The 24,115-nt window shown below is 46.5% G+C and overlaps 1 protein-coding gene across 1 annotated transcript in view; it reads right to left on the bottom strand.

Annotated features, from left to right (window-relative positions):
• slc6a11b (solute carrier family 6 member 11b) overlaps window positions 1–24,115 on the bottom strand; it is a 79,635-nt gene that overhangs the window by 25,060 nt on the left and 30,460 nt on the right. The window contains exons 7-8 of the mRNA XM_046338760.1: window positions 18,934–19,068; window positions 4,446–4,549 (exon numbers count right to left, since the gene is read on the bottom strand). Coding sequence (XP_046194716.1) covers window positions 4,446–4,549; window positions 18,934–19,068 — 239 coding nt within the window. The remainder of the gene's footprint in view (window positions 1–4,445; window positions 4,550–18,933; window positions 19,069–24,115) is intronic.

The raw sequence follows: 24,115 nt of genomic DNA, 5'->3' as shown, positions 1-24,115 counted from the left end.
TAGTATTGTCAGTCTTACCGGTAGCATTGTCTGTGTGCCAGTCTAACAGGTAGTATTGTCAGTCAAACCGGTAGTATTGTCAGTCTAACGAGTAGTATTGTCAGTCTAACGAGTAGTATTGTCAGTCTAACCGGTAGTATTGTCTGTGTGTCAGTCTAACCGGTAGTATTGTCTGTGTGTCAGTCTAACCGGTAGTATTGTCAGTCTAACCGGTAGTATTGTCAGTCTAACCGGTAGTATTGTCAGTCTAACCGGTAGTATTGTCAGTCTAACCGGTAGTATTGTCTGTGTGTCAGTCAAACCGGTAGTATTGTCTGTGTGTCAGTCTAACCAGTAGTATTGTCAGTCTTACCGGTAGCATTGTCTGTGTGCCAGTCTAACCGGTAGTATTGTCAGTCTAACCTGTAGTATTGTCAGTCTAACCGGTAGTATCGTCAGTCTAACCGGTAGTATTGTCAGTCTAACCGGTAGTATTGTCAGTCTAACCGGTAGTATTGTCAGTCTAACGAGTAGTATTGTCAGTCTAACCGGTAGTATTGTCTGTGTGTCAGTCTAACCGGTAGTATTGTCAGTCTAACCGGTAGTATTGTCAGTCTAACCGGTAGTATTGTCAGTCTAACCGGTAGTATCGTCAGTCTAACCAGTAGTATCGTCAGTCTAACCAGTAGTATTGTCAGTCTAACCGGTAGTATTGTCAGTCTAACCAGTAGTATTGTCTGTGTGTCAGTCTAACCAGTAGTATTGTCAGTCTAACCGGTAGTATTGTCAGTCTAACCAGTAGTATTGTCAGTCTAACCGGTAGTATTGTCAGTCTAACCAGTAGTATTGTCAGTCTAACCAGTAGTATTGTCAGTCTAACCAGTAGTATTGTCTGTGTGTCAGTCTTACCGGTAGCATTGTCTGTGTGCCAGTCTAACAGGTAGTATTGTCAGTCAAACCGGTAGTATTGTCAGTCTAACGAGTAGTATTGTCAGTCTAACGAGTAGTATTGTCAGTCTAACCGGTAGTATTGTCTGTGTGTCAGTCTAACCGGTAGTATTGTCTGTGTGTCAGTCTAACCGGTAGTATTGTCAGTCTAACCGGTAGTATTGTCAGTCTAACCGGTAGTATTGTCAGTCTAACCGGTAGTATTGTCAGTCTAACCGGTAGTATTGTCAGTCTAACCGGTAGTATTGTCAGTGTGTCAGTCAAACCGGTAGTATTGTCTGTGTGTCAGTCTAACCAGTAGTATTGTCAGTCTTACCGGTAGCATTGTCTGTGTGCCAGTCTAACCGGTAGTATTGTCAGTCTAACCTGTAGTATTGTCAGTCTAACCAGTAGTATTGTCAGTCTAACCAGTAGTATCGTCAGTCTAACCAGTAGTATTGTCAGTCTAACCGGTAGTATTGTCAGTCTAACGAGTAGTATTGTCAGTCTAACCGGTAGTATTGTCTGTGTGTCAGTCTAACCGGTAGTATTGTCTGTGTGTCAGTCTAACCGGTAGTATTGTCAGTCTAACCGGTAGTATTGTCAGTCTAACCGGTAGTATCGTCAGTCTAACCGGTAGTATCGTCAGTCTAACCGGTAGTATCGTCAGTCTAACCGGTAGTATTGTCAGTCTAACCGGTAGTATTGTCAGTCTAACCAGTAGTATTGTCTGTGTGTCAGTCTAACCGGTAGTATTTTCGGTGTGTCAGTCTAACCAGTAGTATTGTCAGTCTAACCGGTAGTATTGTCAGTCTAACCAGTAGTATTGTCAGTCTAACCAGTAGCATTGTCAGTCTAACCGGTAGTATTGTCTGTGTGTCAGTCTAACCGGTAGTATTGTCTGTGTGTCAGTCTAACCGGTAGTATTGTCAGTCTAACCAGTAGTATTGTCAGTCTAACCAGTAGTATTGTCAGTCTAACCAGTAGTATTGTCAGTCTAACCAGTAGTATTGTCAGTCTTACCGGTAGTATTGTCTGTGTGTCAGTCTAACCGGTAGTATTGTCAGTCTAACCGGTAGTATTGTCGGTGTGTCAGTCTAACCGGTATTATTGTCAGTCTAACCGGTAGTATTGTCTGTGTGTCAGTCGAACCAGTAGTATTGTATGTGTGTCAGTCTAACCGGTAGTATTGTCAGTCTAACCGGTAGTATTGTCTGTGTGTCAGTCTAACCTGTAGTATTGTCAGTCTAACCAGTAGTATTGTCTGTGTGTCAGTCTAACCTGTAACAGTTGTTGTCGTAGCTGTTGTAGCTCCCCAGGGCTGTGTGTCAGTCTAACCGGTAGTATTGTCTGTGTGTCAGTCTAACCTGTAACAGTTGTTGTCGTAGCTGTTGTAGCTCCCCAGGGCTGTGTGTCAGTCTAACCAGTAGTATTGTCAGTGTGTCAGTCTAACCTGTAACAGTTGTTGTCGTAGCTGTTGTAGCTCCCCAGGGCTGTGTGTCAGTCTAACCTGTAACAGTTGTTGTCGTAGCTGTTGTAGCTCCCCAGGGCTGTGTGTCAGTCTAACCAGTAGTATTGTCTGTGTTTCAGTCTAACCTGTAACAGTTGTTGTCGTAGCTGTTGTAGCTCCCCAGGGCTGTGTGTCAGTCTAACCTGTAACAGTTGTTGTCGTAGCTGTTGTAGCTCCCCAGGGCTGTGTGTCAGTCTAACCAGTAGTATTGTCTGTGTTTCAGTCTAACCTGTAACAGTTGTTGTCGTAGCTGTTGTAGCTCCCCAGGGCTGTGTGTCAGTCTAACCTGTAACAGTTGTTGTCGTAGCTGTTGTAGCTCCCCAGGGCTGTGTGTCAGTCTAACCAGTAGTATTGTCAGTGTGTCAGTCTAACCTGTAACAGTTGTTGTCGTAGCTGTTGTAGCTCCCCAGGGCTGTGTGTCAGTCTAACCTGTAACTGTTGTTGTCGTAGCTGTTGTAGCTCCCCAGGGCTGTGTGTCAGTCTAACCTGTAACAGTTGTTGTCGTAGCTGTTGTAGCTCCCCAGGGCTGTGTGTCAGTCTAACCGGTAGTATTGTCTGTGTGTCAGTCTAACCTGTAACAGTTGTTGTCGTAGCTGTTGTAGCTCCCCAGGGCTGTGTCAGTCTAACCAGTAGTATTGTCAGTGTGTCAGTCTAACCTGTAACAGTTGTTGTCGTAGCTGTTGTAGCTCCCCAGGGCTGTGTGTCAGTCTAACCTGTAACAGTTGTTGTCGTAGCTGTTGTAGCTCCCCAGGGCTGTGTGTCAGTCTAACCAGTAGTATTGTCAGTGTGTCAGTCTAACCTGTAACAGTTGTTGTCGTAGCTGTTGTAGCTCCCCAGGGCTGTGTGTCAGTCTAACCTGTAACAGTTGTTGTCGTAGCTGTTGTAGCTCCCCAGGGCTGTGTGTCAGTCTAACCGGTAGTATTGTCTGTGTGTCAGTCTAACCTGTAACAGTTGTTGTCGTAGCTGTTGTAGCTCCCCAGGGCTGTGTGTCAGTCTAACCAGTAGTATTGTCAGTGTGTCAGTCTAACCTGTAACAGTTGTTGTCGTAGCTGTTGTAGCTCCCCAGGGCTGTGTGTCAGTCTAACCGGTAGTATTGTCTGTGTGTCAGTCTAACCTGTAACAGTTGTTGTCGTAGCTGTTGTAGCTCCCCAGGGCTGTGTGTCAGTCTAACCAGTAGTATTGTCAGTGTGTCAGTCTAACCTGTAACAGTTGTTGTCGTAGCTGTTGTAGCTCCCCAGGGCTGTGTGTCAGTCTAACCTGTAACAGTTGTTGTCGTAGCTGTTGTAGCTCCCCAGGGCTGTGTGTCAGTCTAACCAGTAGTATTGTCTGTGTTTCAGTCTAACCTGTAACAGTTGTTGTCGTAGCTGTTGTAGCTCCCCAGGGCTGTGTGTCAGTCTAACCTGTAACAGTTGTTGTCGTAGCTGTTGTAGCTCCCCAGGGCTGTGTGTCAGTCTAACCAGTAGTATTGTCTGTGTGTCAGTCTAACCTGTAACAGTTGTTGTCGTAGCTGTTGTAGCTCCCCAGGGCTGTGTGTCAGTCTAACCTGTAACAGTTGTTGTCGTAGCTGTTGTAGCTCCCCAGGGCTGTGTGTCAGTCTAACCAGTAGTATTGTCAGTGTGTCAGTCTAACCTGTAACAGTTGTTGTCGTAGCTGTTGTAGCTCCCCAGGGCTGTGTGTCAGTCTAACCTGTAACAGTTGTTGTCGTAGCTGTTGTAGCTCCCCAGGGCTGTGTGTCAGTCTAACCTGTAACAGTTGTTGTCGTAGCTGTTGTAGCTCCCCAGGGCTGTGTGTCAGTCTAACCAGTAGTATTGTCAGTGTGTCAGTCTAACCTGTAACAGTTGTTGTCGTAGCTGTTGTAGCTCCCCAGGGCTGTGTGTCAGTCTAACCTGTAACAGTTGTTGTCGTAGCTGTTGTAGCTCCCCAGGGCTGTGTGTCAGTCTAACCAGTAGTATTGTCAGTGTGTCAGTCTAACCTGTAACAGTTGTTGTCGTAGCTGTTGTAGCTCCCCAGGGCTGTGTGTCAGTCTAACCTGTAACAGTTGTTGTCGTAGCTGTTGTAGCTCCCCAGGGCCGTCAGGCACCCCAAACAGATGGCATAGGAGAAGAAGATCTGAGTCCCAGCATCCACCCAAACCTGAGGGACACAAGACACACACCATCACATAAACCATCACACACACCATCACACCCACACCTGAGGGACACAAGACACACACCATCACACACACACCATCACACACACCTGAGGGACACAAGACACACACCATCACACACACACCATCACACACACCATCACACACACACACCATCACACACACACCATCACACACACACACCATCACACACACACCATCACACACACACACACCATCACACACACACACACCATCACACACACACACACCATCACACACACACCATCACACACACCATCACACAAACCATCACACACACACCATCACACACACCATCACACACACACCATCACACACACACACCATCACACACACACCATCACACACACCATCACACACACACCATCACACACACACACCATCACACACACCATCACACACACCATCACACACACACACCATCACACAAAGTAAGACATACAACGATCAGAATCATGTTTGTATTCAGATCAATGCTTTTTTTTACATGTAGTTTTAATAAGCAACCTTTTTTTTCAGCAACCCTTGACCCTTGAACCTTGACGGCACTATCCCAGTTCATGCATCTGATTGTAACTGTCATGGAAGTTAGACACACACACACCATCACACACCATCAAACACACCATCACACAAACCATCACACACACACCATCACACACTGTTCCAAATGACTGTAGTTAGACAAACCTCTAGTGTAGAAACCAGAGGCTTTCAAGACTCTCCCAGGGAGAGAACAAAACACATAAATCATAGATCAACATCCTCCAAGTAGATTAGATGTTAAAACTGCCTCTGGGCTTCATTTACACTCCAAATTAAATTCTACCTTTGCATGTTGCAGAGGTAGAAGACTGAATATCAGAGGTAGAAGACTGAATATCAGAGGTGAGACTGAATAGGTGCAGAGGTAGAAGACTGAATGGGTGCAGAGGTAAAAGACTGAATATCAGAGGTAGAAGACTGAATATCAGAGGTAGAAGACTGAATATCAGAGGTAGAAGACTGAATATCAGAGGTAGAAGACTGAATATCAGAGGTAGAAGACTGAATATCAGAGGTAGAAGACTGAATATCAGAGGTAGAAGACTGAATATCAGAGGTGAGACTGAATAGGTGCAGAGGTAGAAGACTGAATGGGTGCAGAGGTAAAAGACTGAATATCAGAGGTAGAAGACTGACTATCAGACGTAGAAGACTGAATATCAGAGGTAGAAGACTGAATATCAGAGGTAGAAGACTGATTATCAGAGGTGAGCCTGAAGTCAACCCGTAGCCCTTGATCTCAGGGGGTTAAATAGATGTCAGGGTATCCATCTTGCCCTCTGATAAGCCACGTGGAATTATCCCTATTTTAGCTCATACCTACATGTACCCGATCCTCTCATATCACCTTAAGTCCCGATGGGAGATGTGCCTAGGACAATGGGGTGAGGGGTTTTTGGTTTGAGATTCAGAGACAATTTCCTTGAGAGAACCCTGACAGCACCCTGACAGCACCCTGACAGCACCCTGACAACACCCTGACAACACCCTGACAACACCCTGACAACACCCTGACAGCACCCTGACAACACCCTGACAACACCCTGACAACACCCTGACAACACCCTGACAACACCCTGACAACACCCTGACAACACCCTGACAACACCCTGACAACACCCTGACAACACCCTGACAACACCCTGACAGCACCCTGACAGCACCCTGAGAGCACCCTGAGAGCACCCTGACAGCACCCTGACAACACCCTGAGAACACCCTGACAACACCCTGACAGCACCCTGACAGCACCCTGACAGCACCCTGACAGCACCCTGACAACACCCTGAGAACACCCTGACAACACCCTGAGAGCACCCTGAGAGCACCCTCCTATCATCAATATTTACAGCTTCAAATATCCAAAAGACAGACATAAAGCAGATTATGAAGCTAGACAGAGACAGTGTCAGCGAGTGTACAAACCAAGAGAACTCACGGACAGACACAGAGACACACACAGAGACACACACAGAGACACACACACAGAGACACACACAAACACACGGAGACACACACACAGAGAAACACAGAGACACACACAGAGACACACACGGAGAGACACACACAGAGACACACACAGAGACACACACGGAGAAACACACACAGAGACACACACAGAGACACACACGGAGAAACACACACAGAGACACACACGGAGAAACACACACAGAGACACACACACAGAAACACACAGAGACACACACAGAGACACACACAGAGACACACACAGAGACACACACAGAGACACACACGGAGAAACACACACAGAGACACACACACGGAGGCACACACAGAGACACACACAGAGACACACACACAGAGACGGACACACGGATGGACACACACACACACAAACTACTGTTGATGAGTTGACATGGCTCCAGCTCAGGCCACATTTCAGAGGGCTGAAGGAGGGCTCCGGTCCAGGGAAATACTTTTTGATGTGTTGCCTGATTCTGAAATTTGGAGTCTGGATGGATGGAGGGCCAGTGTTTCAGAGTTTGGTGTTCGGTGATGTTGGGACGCAAGGTAGGATGTAACCTCATGGTCCGACCAAGCAGAGAGACACTGACTGGGATCTCTATTTGTCTTCCGTAAAACATCATTGTTTTCCAGACCACACAACACTTTGCTGTGGAAGACGTTCCAGTAGGATCCCAAGCAGCAGATTATTCTGAGAGCAGAAGTGAATCATCAGAACTCATCAGAATGAAAGGGGAGAGATAGAAGGAGAGGGAGAGGGAGAGGCAGAGGGAGAGGAGGAGGTGGAGAGATAGAAGGAGAGGTGGAGGGGGAGAGATAGAAGGGGAAGGAGAGGGAGAGGTGAAGGGGAGAGATAGAAGGAGAGGGAGAGGTGAAGGGGTAGAGGGAGAGGAGGAGGTGGAGAGATAGGAGAGTTGGAGGGGGAAAGATAATGAGAGGGAGAGGTGGAGGGGAAGAGATAGAAGGAGAGGTGGAGGGGGAGAGATAGAAGGAGGGGAAGAGGTGAAGTATGGGGAGAGGAAGAGGGATAGAAGGAGAGATGAAGGGGAGAGGGAGAGGAGGAGGTGGAGAGGGAGAAGTGGAGGGGGAGAGATAGAAGGAGAGGACGAGGGGGATAGATAGAAGGAGAGGTGGAGAGAAACGGAGAGGTGAAGTATGGGGAGAGGGAGAGGGGCACACAACCGTCCTCAGAGAGCGAGAACAAACCCTGTATTGTCCCTGTTAAAATCTAATTAAACATGGTGTCAGAAGCAACGGTCTCTCTGTGTCTGTCTCTCTGTCTCTCTGTGTCTGTCTCTCTGTCTCTCTGTCTCTCTGTCTCTCTGTCTCTCTGTCTCTCTGTCTCTCTGTCTCTCTGTCTCTCTGTCTCTCTGTCTCTCTGTCTCTCTCTCTCTCTGTCTCTCTCTCTCTCACAGTCTTTTTCTCCCCCTCTCGCGCGTTCTTCTCTCTCTTTTCTTCTCCCTCTTTTCTTCTCTCTCTTTTCTTCTCTCTCTTTTCTTCTCTCTCTTTTCTTCTCTCTCTTTTCTTCTCTCTCTTTTCTTCTCTCTCTCTTCTCTCTCTCTTCTCTCTGTCTTTTTCTTCTCTCTCTTTTCTTCTCTCTCTCCTGCTCTGTCTTTTTCTTCTCTCTCTCTTCTCTCTCTCTTCTCTCTCTCTTCTCTCTGTCTTTTTCTTCTCTCTCTTTTCTTCTCTCTCTCCTGCTCTGTCTTTTTCTTCTCTCTCTTTTCTTCTCTCTCTTTTCTTCTCTCTCTTTTCTTCTCTCTCTCTTCTCTCTGTCTTCTCTCTGTCTTCTCTCTGTCTTTTTCTTCTCTCTCTTTTCTTCTCTCTCTCCTGCTCTCTGTCTTTTTCTTCTCTCTCTTTTCTTCTCTCTCTCATGCTCTCTGTCTTTTTCTTCTCTCTCTTTTCTTCTCTCTCCTGCTCTCTGTCTTTTTCTTCTCTCTCTTTTCTTCTCTCTCTCATGCTCTCTGTCTTTTTCTTCTCTCTCTTTTCTTCTCTCTCTCCTGCTCTCTGTATTTTTCTTCTCTCTCTCTTTTCTTTCCTCTCTGGCTCTCCTTTACTCTCACACATCCCCTCTTCCTCATTAATCAGCACAGAGGAGTCTACTACTCGTATCCACATCTCATGCATGATAAACAGCGTATTGGCAGTCAATGGCAGCTGTAAAGACTAGGACAAGCAGCAGGCTTTGATCCAGACACTATCCCCGAGGTTCACCAAAGACAGGCCGCAATCAATATGGAGAGCAGAGAGCAGCCCAGTGTAGTAAAGGACTGACTGACTGGCTGGCTGGCTGGCTGGCTGGCTGGCTGGCTGGCTGGCTGGCTGGCTGGCTGACTGGATGCCTGACTGACTGACTAGCTGGCAGGCTGTCTGACTGACTGGATGGTTGGCTGACTGACTAGCTGGCTGACTAGCTGACTGGCTGACTGACTGACTAGCTGGCAGGCTGTCTGACTGACTAGCTGGCTGGCTGACTGACTGGATGGTTGGCTGACTGACTAGCTGGCTGACTAGCCTCTTTTGTTGACTGACTAGCTGACTGGCTGACTGACTGGCTGACTGGCTGACTGACTGGCTGGTTGGCTGACTGACTAGCTGGTTGACTGGTTGGTTGGCTGACTGACTAGCTGACTGGCTGACTGACTGGCTAGTTGGCTGACTGACTGACTGACTGACTAGCTGACATCAAACATTAAACACATTACTCATCTCTCTGCCTTGTTGGCTTACTGTACAATAACTGCTATTACCTACACCTTACCTTACCTAGCACCTAGTATTACCTAGTACCTAGTATTACCTAGTACCCAGTAGTACCTAGTATTACCTATTACCTAGTATTACCTATTACCTAGTATTACCTAGTATTACCTATTACCTAGTATTACCTATTACCTAGTATTACCTATTACCTAGTATTATTACCTAGTATTACCTATTATCTAGTATTACCTAGTACCTAGTATGACATAGTATTACCTAGTACCTAGTATTACATAGTATTACCTAGTACCTAGTATTACATAGTATTACCTAGTACCTAGTATTACATAGTATTACCTAGTACCTAGTATTACCTATTACCTAGTATTACCTATTACCTATTATCTAGTATTATCTAGTATTACCTAGTACCTAGTATTACATAGTATTACCTAGTACCTAGTATTACATAGTATTACCTAGTACCTAGTATTACATAGTATTACCTAGTACCTAGTATTACATAGTATTACCTAGTACCTAGTTCGGCACTCTAGTTGAACTGTCCGTGGCAGGGTTCATACTGTATGTTATTTTTTTATTTCACCTTTATTTAACCAGGTGGGCCAGTTGAGAACACCTTTATTTAACCAGGTAGGCCAGTTGAGAACACCTTTATTTAACCAGGTAGGCCAGTTGAGAACACCTTTATTTAACCAGGTAGGCCAGTTGAGAACACCTTTATTTAACCAGGTAGGCCAGTTGAGAACACCTTTATAGTCAACACCCCACCACTACACCTCTACCTCCTATAGTCAACACCCCACCACTACACCTCTACCTCCTATAGTCAACACCCCACCACTACACCTCTACCTCCTATAGTCAACACCCCACCACTACACCTCTACCTCCTATAGTCAACACCCCACCACTACACCTCTACCTCCTATAGTCAACACCCCACCACTACACCTCTACCTCCTATAGTCAACACCCCACCACTACACCTCTACCTCCTATAGTCAACACCCCACCACTACACCTCTACCTCCTATAGTCAACACCCCACCACTACACCTCTACCTCCTATAGTCAGCTAGCTACCACTACACCTCTACCTCCTATAGTCAGCTAGCTACCACTACACCTCTACCTCCTATAGTCAGCTAGCTACCACTACACCTCTACCTCCTATAGTCAGCTAGCTACCACTACACCTCTACCTCCTATAGTCAGCTAGCTACCACTACACCTCTACCTCCTATAGTCAGCTAGCTACCACTACACCTCTACCTCCTATAGTCAGCTAGCTACCACTACACCTCTACCTCCTATAGTCAACACCCCACCACTACACCTCTACCTCCTATAGTCAACACCCCACCACTACACCTCTACCTCCTATAGTCAACACCCCACCACTACACCTCTACCTCCTATAGTCAACACCCCACCACTACACCTCTACCTCCTATAGTCAACACCCCACCACTACACCTCTACCTCCTATAGTCAACACCCCACCACTACACCTCTACCTCCTATAGTCAACACCCCACCACTACACCTCTACCTCCTATAGTCAGCTAGCTACCACTACACCTCTACCTCCTATAGTCAGCTAGCTACCACTACACCTCTACCTCCTATAGTCAGCTAGCTACCACTACACCTCTACCTCCTATAGTCAGCTAGCTACCACTACACCTCTACCTCCTATAGTCAGCTAGCTACCACTACACCTCTACCTCCTATAGTCAGCTAGCTACCACTACACCTCTACCTCCTATAGTCAGCTAGCTACCACTACACCTCTACCTCCTATAGTCAACACCCCACCACTACACCTCTACCTCCTATAGTCAACACCCCACCACTACACCTCTACCTCCTATAGTCAACACCCCACCACTACACCTCTACCTCCTATAGTCAACACCCCACCACTACACCTCTACCTCCTATAGTCAACACCCCACCACTACACCTCTATCTCCTATAGTCAGCTAGCTACCACTACACCTCTATCTCCTATAGTCAACACCCCACCACTACACCTCTACCTCCTATAGTCAGCTAGCTACCACTACACCTCTATCTCCTATAGTCAACACCCCACCACTACACCTCTACCTCCTATAGTCAACACCCCACCACTACACCTCTACCTCCTATAGTCAACACCCCATCACTACACCTCTACCTCCTATAGTCAACACCCCACCACTACACCTCTACCTCCTATAGTCAACACCCCACCACTACACCTCTACCTCCTATAGTCAACACCCCACCACTACACCTCTACCTCCTATAGTCAACACCCCACCACTACACCTCTACCTCCTATAGTCAGCTAGCTACCACTACACCTCTACCTCCTATAGTCAACACCCCACCACTACACCTCTACCTCCTATAGTCAGCTAGCTACCACTACACCTCTACCTCCTATAGTCAGCTAGCTACCACTACACCTCTACCTCCTATAGTCAACACCCCACCACTACACCTCTACCTCCTATAGTCAACACCCCATCACTACACCTCTACCTCCTATAGTCAACACCCCACCACTACACCTCTACCTCCTATAGTCAACTATAGTCAACACCCCACCACTACACCTCTACCTCCTATAGTCAACACCCCACCACTACACCTCTACCTCCTATAGTCAACACCCCACCACTACACCTCTACCTCCTATAGTCAACACCCCACCACTACACCTCTACCTCCTATAGTCAACTATAGTCAACACCCCACCACTACACCTCTACCTCCTATAGTCAACTATAGTCAACACCCCACCACTACACCTCTACCTCCTATAGTCAACACCCCACCACTACACCTCTACCTCCTATAGTCAGCTAGCTACCACTACACCTCTACCTCCTATAGTCAACACCCCACCACTACACCTCTACCTCCTATAGTCAGCTAGCTACCACTACACCTCTACCTCCTATAGTCAGCTAGCTACCACTACACCTCTACCTCCTATAGTCAGCTAGCTACCACTACACCTCTACCTCCTATAGTCAGCTAGCTACCACTACACCTCTACCTCCTATAGTCAGCTAGCTACCACTACACCTCTACCTCCTATAGTCAGCTAGCTACCACTGCTGTCACCGCTCTGAGAGTCCTGAATGGAACCCTTTTCCCTGCATAGAGGTATAGGGATATAGGGATATAGGGGTATAGGTATATAGGGCTATAGAGGTATAGGGATAAAGGGGTATAGAGGTATAGGGTATAGGGGTATAGAGGTATAGGGGTATAGGGGTATAAGGATATAGGGGTATAGAGGTATAGGGATATAGGGTATAGGGATATAGGGGTATAGGGATATAGGGTATAGGGTATAGAGGTATAGGGTATAGAGGTATATAGGGCTATAGGGGTATAGGGATATAGGGATATAGGGGTATAGGGGTATAGGGATATAGGGATATAGGGTATAGGGGTATAGGGATATAGGGATATAGGGTATAGAGATATAGGGATATAGGTGTATAGGGATATAGGGATATAGGGGTATAGCGGCATAGGGGCATAGGGGTATAGGGTATAGGGATATAGGTATATAGGTATATAGGGGTATAGGGATATAGGGGTATAGGGTATAGGGATATAGGGATATAGGTATATAGGGATATAGGGATATAGGGTATAGGGTATAGGGTATAGGGATATAGGGTATAGGGTATAGGGGTATAGGGGTATAGGGGTACAGACATGTTTTACTGGGGGAGCTCAGCTAATGTAATTGTTTGTGTGCACGGACACAAATCACCACGTCTGTAATTTTGGTCCCGTCCGAATCTGCCATGTCAGTAATTTTTATTATCCCAGCCCTAAAAACATTTGTTTTTAATTCTGAAAACTCCGATGTCCTCTGATAATACTTCTCCAGTGTGAATCGTCAAATCAAATCAAATCAACTGGGCTGGATTTCATCTTGTAGTCCGTGATTGACTGTAGACCCTGCCACATGCCTCTTGTGTCTGAGCCATTGAATTGAGATTCCACTTCCATCCCTGTGTTATGAGGGATATTACAGAGTTGAACAGGTACTGGGCCCAGTTTGGGTCAGAACTGAAGTGCTATGTTCGTAGCCTACAGATGAAGGATCGGTTTTTGTCACATATCAACCAACCCAGTGCCCGTCCTTTTAAAAGACGAAGAAGTGGACAATATTGTGCCAATGAATTGATAACTTGCCAAATCCATCAGGTAATTAAATGTCTGCAGGTTAAAAGTCCATGGTTCTTGTTAATATGCTTTGTTATTAGGTCAATATTAGACTGTCCCTAGACATGTGAACTGAAGGTCATTAGGTCAATATTAGACTGTCCCTAGACATGTGAACTGAAGGTCATTAGGTCAATATTAGACTGTCCCTAGACATGTGAACTGAAGGTCAATATTAGACTGTCCCTAGACATGTGAACTGAAGGTCATTAGGTCAATATTAGACTGTCCCTAGACATGTGAACTGAAGGTCAATATTAGACTGTCCCTAGACATGTGAACTGAAGGTCAATATTAGACTGTCCCTAGACATGTGAACTGAAGGTCAATATTAGACTGTCCCTAGACATGTGAACTGAAGGTCATTAGGTCACTATTAGACTGTCCCTAGACATGTGAACTGAAGGTCAATATTAGACTGTCCCTAGACATGTGAACTGAAGGTCAATATTAGACTGTCCCTAGACATGTGAACTGAAGGTCATTAGGTCAATATTAGACTGTCCCTAGACATGTGAACTGAAGGTCATTAGGTCACTATTAGACTGTCCCTAGACATGTGAACTGAAGGTCAATATTAGACTGTCCCTAGACATGTGAACTGAAGGTCAATATTAGACTGTCCCTAGACATGTGAACTGAAGGTCAATATTAGACTGTCCCTAGACATGTGAACTGAAGGTCATTAGGTCACTATTAGACTGTCCCTAGACATGTGAACTGAAGGTCAATAGGTCACTATTAGACTGTCCCTAGACATGTGAACTGAAGGTCAATATTAGACTGTCCCTAGACATGTGAACTGAAGGTCAATATTAGACTGTCCCTAGACATGTGAACTATCTTCACGCTGAGAAGAGCCTCCAGGCTTCTGTCATAACGGTCAACTGTGAATGAGGGGGAAAAAATGAGGACACAGGCAGATTGGTAAAACTAATCTCAACCGAATCATCCACTGGACAAACTGACATGCTGGGGTAATATTTACATACCCGATGTTCTATAGTACTAGTCCTGTGTGAATAGCGTTATCGGGGTATAGGGAGGTAGGGTTGTAAGGGTATAAGGATATTGGGATATAGGGGTATAGGGGTATAGGGTATAGGGGTATGAGTTATAGGGGTATAGGGTTGTAGGGGTATGGGGGTATAGGGTTGTAGGGGTATGGGGGTGTAGGGTTGTAGGGGTATGGGGGTGTAGGGTTGTATTGGGTATGGGGGTGTAGGGGTTATAGGGGGGTGTTGTAGGGGGGTATGGGGGGGTTGTAGGGGTATAGGGGTATAGGGTTGTAGGGGTATAGGGTTGTAGGGGTATAGGGGTATAGGGTTGTAGGGTAGGGTTGGGGGTATAGGGTTGTAGGGGTATGGGGGTGTAGGGTTGTAGGGGTATGGGGGTGTAGGGTTGTAGGGGTATGGGGGTGTAGGGTTGTAGGGGTATAGGGGTATAGGGGTATATGGGTATGAGTTATAGGGGTATAGGGTTATAGGGTTGTAGGGGTATGGGGGTGTAGGGGTATAGGGGTATAGGGTATAGGGGTATAGGGTTATAGGGGTATAGGGTATAGGGGTATGAGTTATAGGGATATAGGGTTGTAGAGGTAGGGGTATAGGGGTATAGGGTAATATGGTATAGGGGTATAGGGTTATAGGGGTGTAGGTTTATAGGGTTGTAGGGGTATATGGTATAGGGGTATATGGTATAGGGGTATGGGGTAATAGGGTTGTAGGGGTATAGGGTATAGAGTTGTAGGGGTATAGGGGTATAGGGGTATATGGTATAGGGGTATAGGGTTATAGGGGTATAGGGGTATAGGGGTATAGGGGTATAGGGGTATAGGGTTGTAGGGGTATAGGGTTGTAGGGGTATAGGGCTATAGGGTTGTAGGGGTATAGGGGTATAGGGTTGTAGGGGTATAGGGGTATAGGGTTGTAGGGGTATAGGGTTATAGGGTTGTAGGGGTATAGGGTTATAGGGGTATAGGGTTGTAGGGGGGTTATGGGGTATAGGGGTATAGGGTTGTAGGGGTATGGGGGTGTAGGGGTATAGGGGTTGTAGGGGTATGGGGGTGTAGGGTTGTAGGGGTATGGGGGTGTAGGGTTGTAGGGGTATGGGGGGTAAGGGTATAGGGGTATAGGGGTATAGGGTATATGGGTATGAGTTATAGGGGTATAGGGTTATAGGGTTGTAGGGGTAAAGGGTTATAGGGGTATAGGGTATAGGGGTATGAGTTATAGGGGTATAGGGTATAGGGGTATGAGTTATAGGGGTATAGGGATATAGGGTTGTAGGGGTAGGGGTATATGGTATTTGGGTATATGGTATAGGGGTATAGTGTTATAGGGGTATAGGTTTATAGGGTTGTAGGGGTATATGGTATAGAGTTGTAGGGGTATATGGTATAGGGGTATATGGTATAGGGGTATGGGGTAATAGGGTTGTAGGGGTATAGGGTATAGAGTTGTAGGGGTATATGGTATAGGGGTATAGGGGTATATGGTATAGGGGTATAGGGTTATAGGGGTGTAGGGGTATAGGGGTATAGGGTTGTAGGGGTATAGGGTTGTAGGGGTATAGGGCTATAGGGTTGTAGGGTATAGGGGTATATGGTATAGGGGTATAGGGTATAGAGTTGTAGGGGTATAGGGGTATATGGTATAGGGGTATATGGTATAGGGGTATAGGGTTGTAGGGGTATAGGGGTATAGGGGTATAGGGGTATAGGGGTATAGGGTTATAGGGGTATAGGGTTATAGGGGTATAGGGTTATAGGGTTGTAGGGTATAGGGTTGTAGGGTATAGGGTTGTAGGGGTATAGGGTTGTAGGGGTATAGGGTTGTAGGGGTATAGGGTTTTAGGGGTATAGGGGTATAGGGTTGTAGGGTATAGGGTTGTAGGGGTATAGGGTTGTAGTGTTATAGGGTTGTAGGGGTATAGGGTTATAGGGTATAGGGTAATAGGGTTGTAGGGGTATAGGGTATAGAGTTGTAGGGGTATATGGTATAGGGGTATAGGGGTATATGGTATAGGGGTATAGGGTTGTAGGGATATAGTGGTATAGGGTTGTAGGGATATAGGGGTATAGGGTTGTAGGGTATAGGGTTGTAGGGGTATAGGGTTGTAGGGCTATAGGGTTGTAGGGGTATAGGGGTATAGGGTTGTAGGGGTATAGGGTTGTAGGGGTATAGGGTTGTAGGGGTATAGGGCTATAGGGTTGTAGGGGTATAGGGTTATAGGATTGTAGGGGTATAGGGTTGTAGGGTTGTAGGTGTATGGGGGTGTAAGGGTATAGGGGTATAGGGGTATAGGGTATATGGGTATGAGTTATAGGGGTATAGGGTGTAGGGGTAAAGGGTTGTAGGGGTATAGGGTATAGGGGTATGAGTTATAGGGGTATAGGGATATAGGGTTGTAGGGGTAGGGGTATATGGTATATGGGTATAGGGTATAGGGGTATAGTGTTATAGGGTTGTAGGGGTATATGGTATAGAGTTGTAGGGGTATATGGTATAGGGGTATATAGGGGTATAGGGTTGGGGTATAGGGGTATAGGGTTGTAGGGGTATAGGGGTATAGGGGTATAGGGTGTATAGGGGTATAGGGTTGTATAGGGTATAGGGGTATAGGGTTAGGGTTGTAGGGGTATAGGGGTATAGGGTTGTAGGGGTATAGGGGTATAGGGGTATAGGGGTATAGGGGTATAGGGGTATAGGGGTGTAGGGGTATAGGTTTATAGGGTTGTAGGGGTATATGGTATAGAGTTGTAGGGGTATATGGTATAGGGGTATATGGTATAGGGGTATATGGTATAGGGGTATAGGGTATAGGGATATAGAGGTATAGGGTAATAGGGTTGTAGGGGTATATGGTATAGGGGTATATGGTATAGGGGTATAGGGGTATATGGTATAGGGGTATATGGGTAGTAGGGGTATAGGGGTATAGGGGTATAGGGGTATAGGTGTATAGGGTTGTAGGGGTATAGGGTTATAGGGTTGTAGGGGTATAGGGGTATAGGTGTATAGGGGTATAGGGGTATAGGGGTATAGGGTTGTAGGGGTATAGGGGTATATGGTTATAGGGGTATAGGGTTATATGGGTATAGGGTTGTAGGGGTATAGGGCTGTAGGGGTATAGGGCTGTAGGGGGTATAGGGGTATAGGGTTGTAGGGGTATAGGGGTATAGGGTTGTAGGGTATAGGGTTGTAGGGTATAGGGTTGTAGGGGTATAGGGTTGTAGGGCTATAGGGTTGTAGGGCTATAGGGGTATAGGGTTGTAGGGGTATAGGGTTGTAGGGGTATAGGGTTGTAGTGTTATAGGGTTGTAGGGGTATAGGGTTATAGGGTATAGGGTATAGGGGTATAGGGGTATAGGGTATAGGGGTAAAGGGTTATAGGGTTATAGGGTATAGGGGTATAGGATTATAGGGTATAGGGGTATAGGGTTATAGGGTATAGGTGTATAGGGTTATAGGGTATAGGGGTATAGGGCTTACGGTGCAAGGCCCAACATTATGTGAAGAAAGGTATGTTCTATCTGAGCCAGAGTGGCCCTTAGGGCTAGGAGCGAGAACGGCCCTTAGGGCCAGGTGCCAGAACGGCCCTTAGGGCCAGGTGCCAGAACGGCCCTTAGGGCCAGGTGCCAGAACGGACCACGGGGCCAGGAGCCAGAACGGGGCCAGGACCACGGACCTTTGGGCCAGGAGCCAGAATGGCTCACAGGGTCAGGGGCCAATCTCCTGTTACTTTAGGGTGAGGCCGCTTGATGTAAAAGACGCTAGCACAAAAGTAGTGCACTATAAAGGGAACAGGGCACACATTTACATTTGCCCAGTTGCTGTGAGACAAACTGCTAACGGCTTAGAGAGAAGGCGACCGGGAGGCCATGTTGGATCGAGCAGACCTAGGTTGACAGTTGTTGAGAGAGTAACAGCAGCTGGGGGAGAAGGCGACAGGGATGCCATGTTGGATCGAAGGTGACAGTTGCTGAGACACTAACTGCTCGTGGCTGAGAGAGAGAAGGTGACAGGGAGGCCATGTTGGATCGAAGGTGACAGTTGCTGAGACTAACTGCTCGTGGCTGAGAGAGAGAAGGCGACAGGGAGGCCATGTTGGATCGAAGGTGACAGTTGCTGAGACTAACTGCTCGTGGCTGAGAGAGAGAAGGCGACAGGGAGGCCATGTTGGATCGAAGGTGACAGTTGCTGAGACACTAACTGCTCGTGGCTGAGAGAGAAGGTGACAGGGATGCCATGTTGGATCGAAGGTGACAGTTGCTGAGACACTAACTGCTCGTGGCTGAGAGAGAAGGCGACCAGGAGGCCATGTTGGATCGTGCGACGGTACCTACCTGTGGGTCTGAGAGGCGGGAGATGTCAGGGTACAGGTAGAACTTGATTCCTTCCCACGCCCCCGGCAGAGTCACCCCTCGGATCAGCAGGACCAACAGCATGACATAGGGGAAGGTAGCAGTCACATACACCACCTATAGGAGGACAGAACCACAACAACAGCATATCATATTATATAATATAATCTATAGGGGAAGGTAGCAGTCACATACACCACCTATAGGAGGACAGAACCACAACAACAGCATATCATATTATATTATATAATCTATAGGGGAAGGTAACAGTTAAGTACACCACCTATAGGAGGACAGAACCACAACAACAGCATATCATATTATATAATATAATCTATAGGGGAAGGTAACAGTCACATACACCACCTGTAGATGGACAGAACCACAACAACAGCATATCATATTAAATATTACATATTATAATCTATAGGGGAAGGTAACAGTTAAGTACACCACCTGTAGATGGACAGAACCACAACAACAGCATATCATATTAAATATTACATATTATAATCTATAGGGGAAGGTAACAGTTAAGTACACCACCTATAGATGGATAGATGTTTACAAAATAATAAATAATGCAAAGCTAAAATGTTTTGAGTCAATAAGTATTCAAACACTTTTGTTTTGGAAAACCTAAATAAGTTCAGGAGTAAAAATGTGCTTTTAACAAGTCACATAACAAGTTGCATGGACTCACTCTGTGTGCAATAATAGTGTTTAACGTGATTTCTGAATGACTCATCTCTGTACCCCACACATACAATTATCTGTAAGGTCCCTCAGTCCAGCAGTGAATTTCAAACACAGATTCAACCACAAAGACCAGGGAGGTTTTCCAAAGTCTTGCAAAGAAAGGCACCTATTGGTAGATGCGTAAAAATTTAAAAGTAGACATCGAATATCCCTTTGAGCAAGGTGAAGTTATTAATTACACTTTGGATTGTGTATCAATACACCCAGTCACTACAAAGATACAGGCGTCCTTCCTAACTCAGTTGCCGGAGAGGAAGGAAACTGCTCAGGGATTTCACCATGAAGCCAATGGTGACTTTAAAACAGTTACAGAGTTTAATGGCTGTGATCGGAGACAACTGAGGATGGATCAACAACATTGTAGTTACTCCACAATACGAACATAATTGACAGAGTGAAAAGAAGCCTGTACAGAATAAAAAATATTCCAAAACATGAATCCAGTTTGTAACAAGGCACTAAAGCAGGACACTTCAACCCTGTTCCTGGAGGGATACCCTCCTGTAGTAGGTTTTAACTTCAACCCTGTTCCTGGAGAGATACCCTCCTGTAGGTTTTAACTTCAACCCTGTTCCTGGAGAGATACCCTCCTGTAGGTTTTAACTCCAACCCTGTTCCTGGAGAGATACCCTCCTGTAGGCTTTCACTCCAACCCCAGTTGTAACTAGCCTGATTCAGTTTATCGACCAGCTGATTATTAGAATCTAGCTAGATTAGAGTTGGATTGAAAACCTACAGGAGGGTAGCTCTCCAGGAACAGGGTTGGAGTTAAAACCTACAGGAGGGTGGCTCTCCAGGAACAGGGTTGGAGTTAAAACCTACAGGAGGGTGGCTCTCCAGGAACAGGGTTGGAGTTAAAACCTACAGGAGGGTGGCTCTCCAGGAACAGGGTTGGAGTTAAAACCTACAGGAGGGTGGCTCTCCAGGAACAGGGTTGGAGTTAAAACCTACAGGAGGGTGGCTCTCCAGGAACAGGGTTGGAAAGCCCTGCAATAAAGTAATACTGCAAAATTCACTTTTTGTCTGCAATACAAAGTGTTATGTTTGGGGCAAATCCAATACAACACATTACTGAGTCCCACTCTCCATATTTTCAAGCGTAGTGGTGGCTGCATCATGTTATGGGTATGTTTGTAATCGTTAAGGACTTGGGAGTTTTTCAGGAGGAAAAAACTGAATGCACAGACAAAACCATAGAGGAAAACCTGGTTCATTCTGCTTTCCAGCAGACACTGGGAGATGAATTTACCTTTCAGCAGGACAATAATATAAAACACAAGGCCAAATATACACTGGAGTTGCTTGCTAAGAAGACAGTGAATGTTCCTGAGTGGCCGAGTTACAGTTTAGACTTAAATCTACTTTAAAATTAAAATGGACAAATGTTGCCCAATCTAGGTGTGGAAAGATCTTAAGAGATTTACCCAGAAAGATTCACAGCTGCAATTGCTAACAAATGTGCTTTTACAATGTATTAACTCAGGGATGTGAATATTTACGTAAATGAGATATTTCTGCATTTAATTTCCAATACATTTGCAAAAACGTCTAAAAACATGTTCTCGCTTTGTAATTATGAGGTGCGTAGATGGGAGAGAGAAATATATAGATTTAATCCATTGTGAATTCAAGCTGTAACACAACAACAAATGTGGAATAAATCAACGGGGGTTTGAATCTCTCTGAAGACTCTGTATATCATGCCATCTCTGTTTGACATACTCTATAGGGGAAGGCATGCATCCCAAACACTGCCTAAATGAATATCATCTGCATGCAGACCTGGGATGTTCTGGGTATTCAATCCCATATCTGTTGTCAATGTCGTTTCATTGGGAATTCAGTGAATAGCTGTGATTGGTCAATCAACAAGTACAAACCACCTTTTGAAGCAAGTACCCCAAGTGGACACAACAAGTCTGTTACTCCACAAAGCAGTCCGCCAGCCTGTCCATTCATACGGGCGACTGCTGTTTCACTATACAGTCCAGTGACCTGGGTCACCTGCCGGGGGGTTGTGGGTAATTGGGTGTGCACATGCCGAGCCAGATCATTTTCCCACACTGCCTCAGCTGGGATCCCCCTCCCTCTCCTCTCCTCTCCTCTCCTCTCCTCTCCTCTCCTCTCCTCTCCTCTCCTCTCCTCTCCTCTCCTCTCCTCTCCTCTCCTCTCCTCTCCTCTCCTCTCCTCTCCTCTCCTCTCCTCTCCTCTCCTCTCCTCTCCTCCCTGAACAGCAAGAAGCTGGGCCACAGGCCTGGGGAGGGAACAGGGCCAGAGACTGGGCCACAGGGCTGGGGAGGGAACAGGGCCAGAGACTGGGCCACAGGGCTGGGCTGGAACAGGGTTGAGGAAATTTCACTATCACAATTATCAGAGCACTTGCTGGCTTTGGCTGGAAAGGGCTGAGTTCTGATGAATGAACAAGTTGTGGGTGTGTTGCGGCTTGGCCCCTCACTGGCCAATCAGAACGTGCTCCATGGCCAAATACGTGTTTACTTCAAGTTGTGGGTGTGTCGCGGCTTGGCCCCTCACTGGCCAATCAGAACGTGCTCCATGGCCAAATACGTGTTTACTTCAAGTTGTGGGTGTGTCGCGGCTTGGCCCCTCACTGGCCAATCAGAACGTGCTCCATGGCCAAATACGTGTTTACTTCAAGTTGTGGGTGTGTCGCGGCTTGGCCCCTCACTGGCCAATCAGAACGTGCTCCATGGCCAAATACGTGTTTACTTCAAGTTGTGGGTGTGTCGCGGCTTGGCCCCTCACTGGCCAATCAGAACGTGCTCCATGGCCAAATACGTGTTTACTTCAAGTTGTGGGTGTGTCGCGGCTTGGCCCCTCACTGGCCAATCAGAACGTGCTCCATGGCCAAATACGTGCTTACTTCAAGTTGTGGGTTGTGGGTCACTGGCCAATCAGAACGTGCTCCATGGCCAAATACGTGCTTACTTCATTATGTGTATTTAAGGTCTTTTACAGTGCCTTGCAAAAGTTTTTATCCCCCATGGCGTTTATCTTATTATGTTGCACGACAACCTGTAATTTAAATAGATTTTTAATTGGATATCATGTAATGGACATATACACAAAATAGTCCAAATTGGTGAAGTGAAATGAAAAAAAAACTTGTTTCAATGTTATTTATTTTTTATAATGGAAAAGTGGTGGGTGTTTATGTTTTCACCCCCTTTGCTATGAAGCCCCTAAATAAGATCTGGTGCAACCAATTATCTTCAGAAGTCACATGATTAGATAAGTGAAGTCCATCTGTGTGCAATCTAAGTGTCACATGATCTGTCACATGATCTCAGTATATATACACACACCTGTTCTGAAAGGCCTCAGAGTTTGCAACACCTCTAATCAAAGGGCACCACCAAGCAAGCGGCACCATGAAGACCAAGGAGCTCTCCAAACAGCTCAGGCTAAACACTAGGCTACCTGCTGCCCCTAACAGTAGAGTACTGGCCCAATGCTCTAACCACTAGGCTACCTGCTGCCCCTAACAGTAGAGTACTGGCCCAATGCTCTAACCACTAGGCTACCTGCTGCCCCTAACAGTAGAGTACTGGCCCAATGCTCTAACCACTAGGCTACCTGCTGCCCCTAACAGTAGAGTACTGGCCCAATGCTCTAACCACTAGGCTACCTGCTGCCCCTAACAGTAGAGTACTGGCCCAATGCTCTAAACACTAGGCTACCTGCTGCCCCTAACAGTAGAGTACTGGCCCAATGCTCTAACCACTAGGCTACCTGCTGCCCCTAACAGTAGAGTACTGGCCCAATGCTCTAACCACTAGGCTACCTGCTGCCCCTAACAGTAGAGTACTGGCCCAATGCTCTAACCACTAGGCTACCTGCTGCCCCTAACAGTAGAGTACTGGCCCAATGCTCTAACCACTAGGCTACCTGCTGCCCCTAACAGTAGAGTACTGGCCCAATGCTCTAACCACTAGGCTACCTGCTGCCCCTAACAGTAGAGTACTGGCCCAATGCTCTAACCACTAGGCTACCTGCTGCCCCTAACAGTAGAGTACTGGCCCAATGCTCTAAACACTAGGCTACCTGCTGCCCCTAACAGTAGAGTACTGGCCCAATGCTCTAAACACTAGGCTACCTGCTGCCCCTAACAGTAGAGTACTGGCCCAATGCTCTAAACACTAGACTACCTGCTGCCCCTAACAGTAGAGTACTGGCCCAATGCTCTAAACACTAGGCTACCTGCTGCCCCTAACAGTAGAGTACTGGCCCAATGCTCTAACCACTAGGCTACCTGCTGCCCCTAACAGTAGAGTACTGGCCCAATGCTCTAACCACTAGGCTACCTGCTGCCCCTAACAGTAGAGTACTGGCCCAATGCTCTAAACACTAGGCTACCTGCTGCCCCTAACAGTAGAGTACTGGCCCA

Source organism: Oncorhynchus gorbuscha, linkage group LG03 (genome assembly GCF_021184085.1).
Source record: "Oncorhynchus gorbuscha isolate QuinsamMale2020 ecotype Even-year linkage group LG03, OgorEven_v1.0, whole genome shotgun sequence".
NCBI classification, from domain to species: Eukaryota; Metazoa; Chordata; class Actinopteri; order Salmoniformes; family Salmonidae; genus Oncorhynchus; species Oncorhynchus gorbuscha.
The sequence above is the reverse complement of the archived record's forward strand: the minus strand, read 5'-3'. Positions and strand labels throughout refer to the sequence as shown.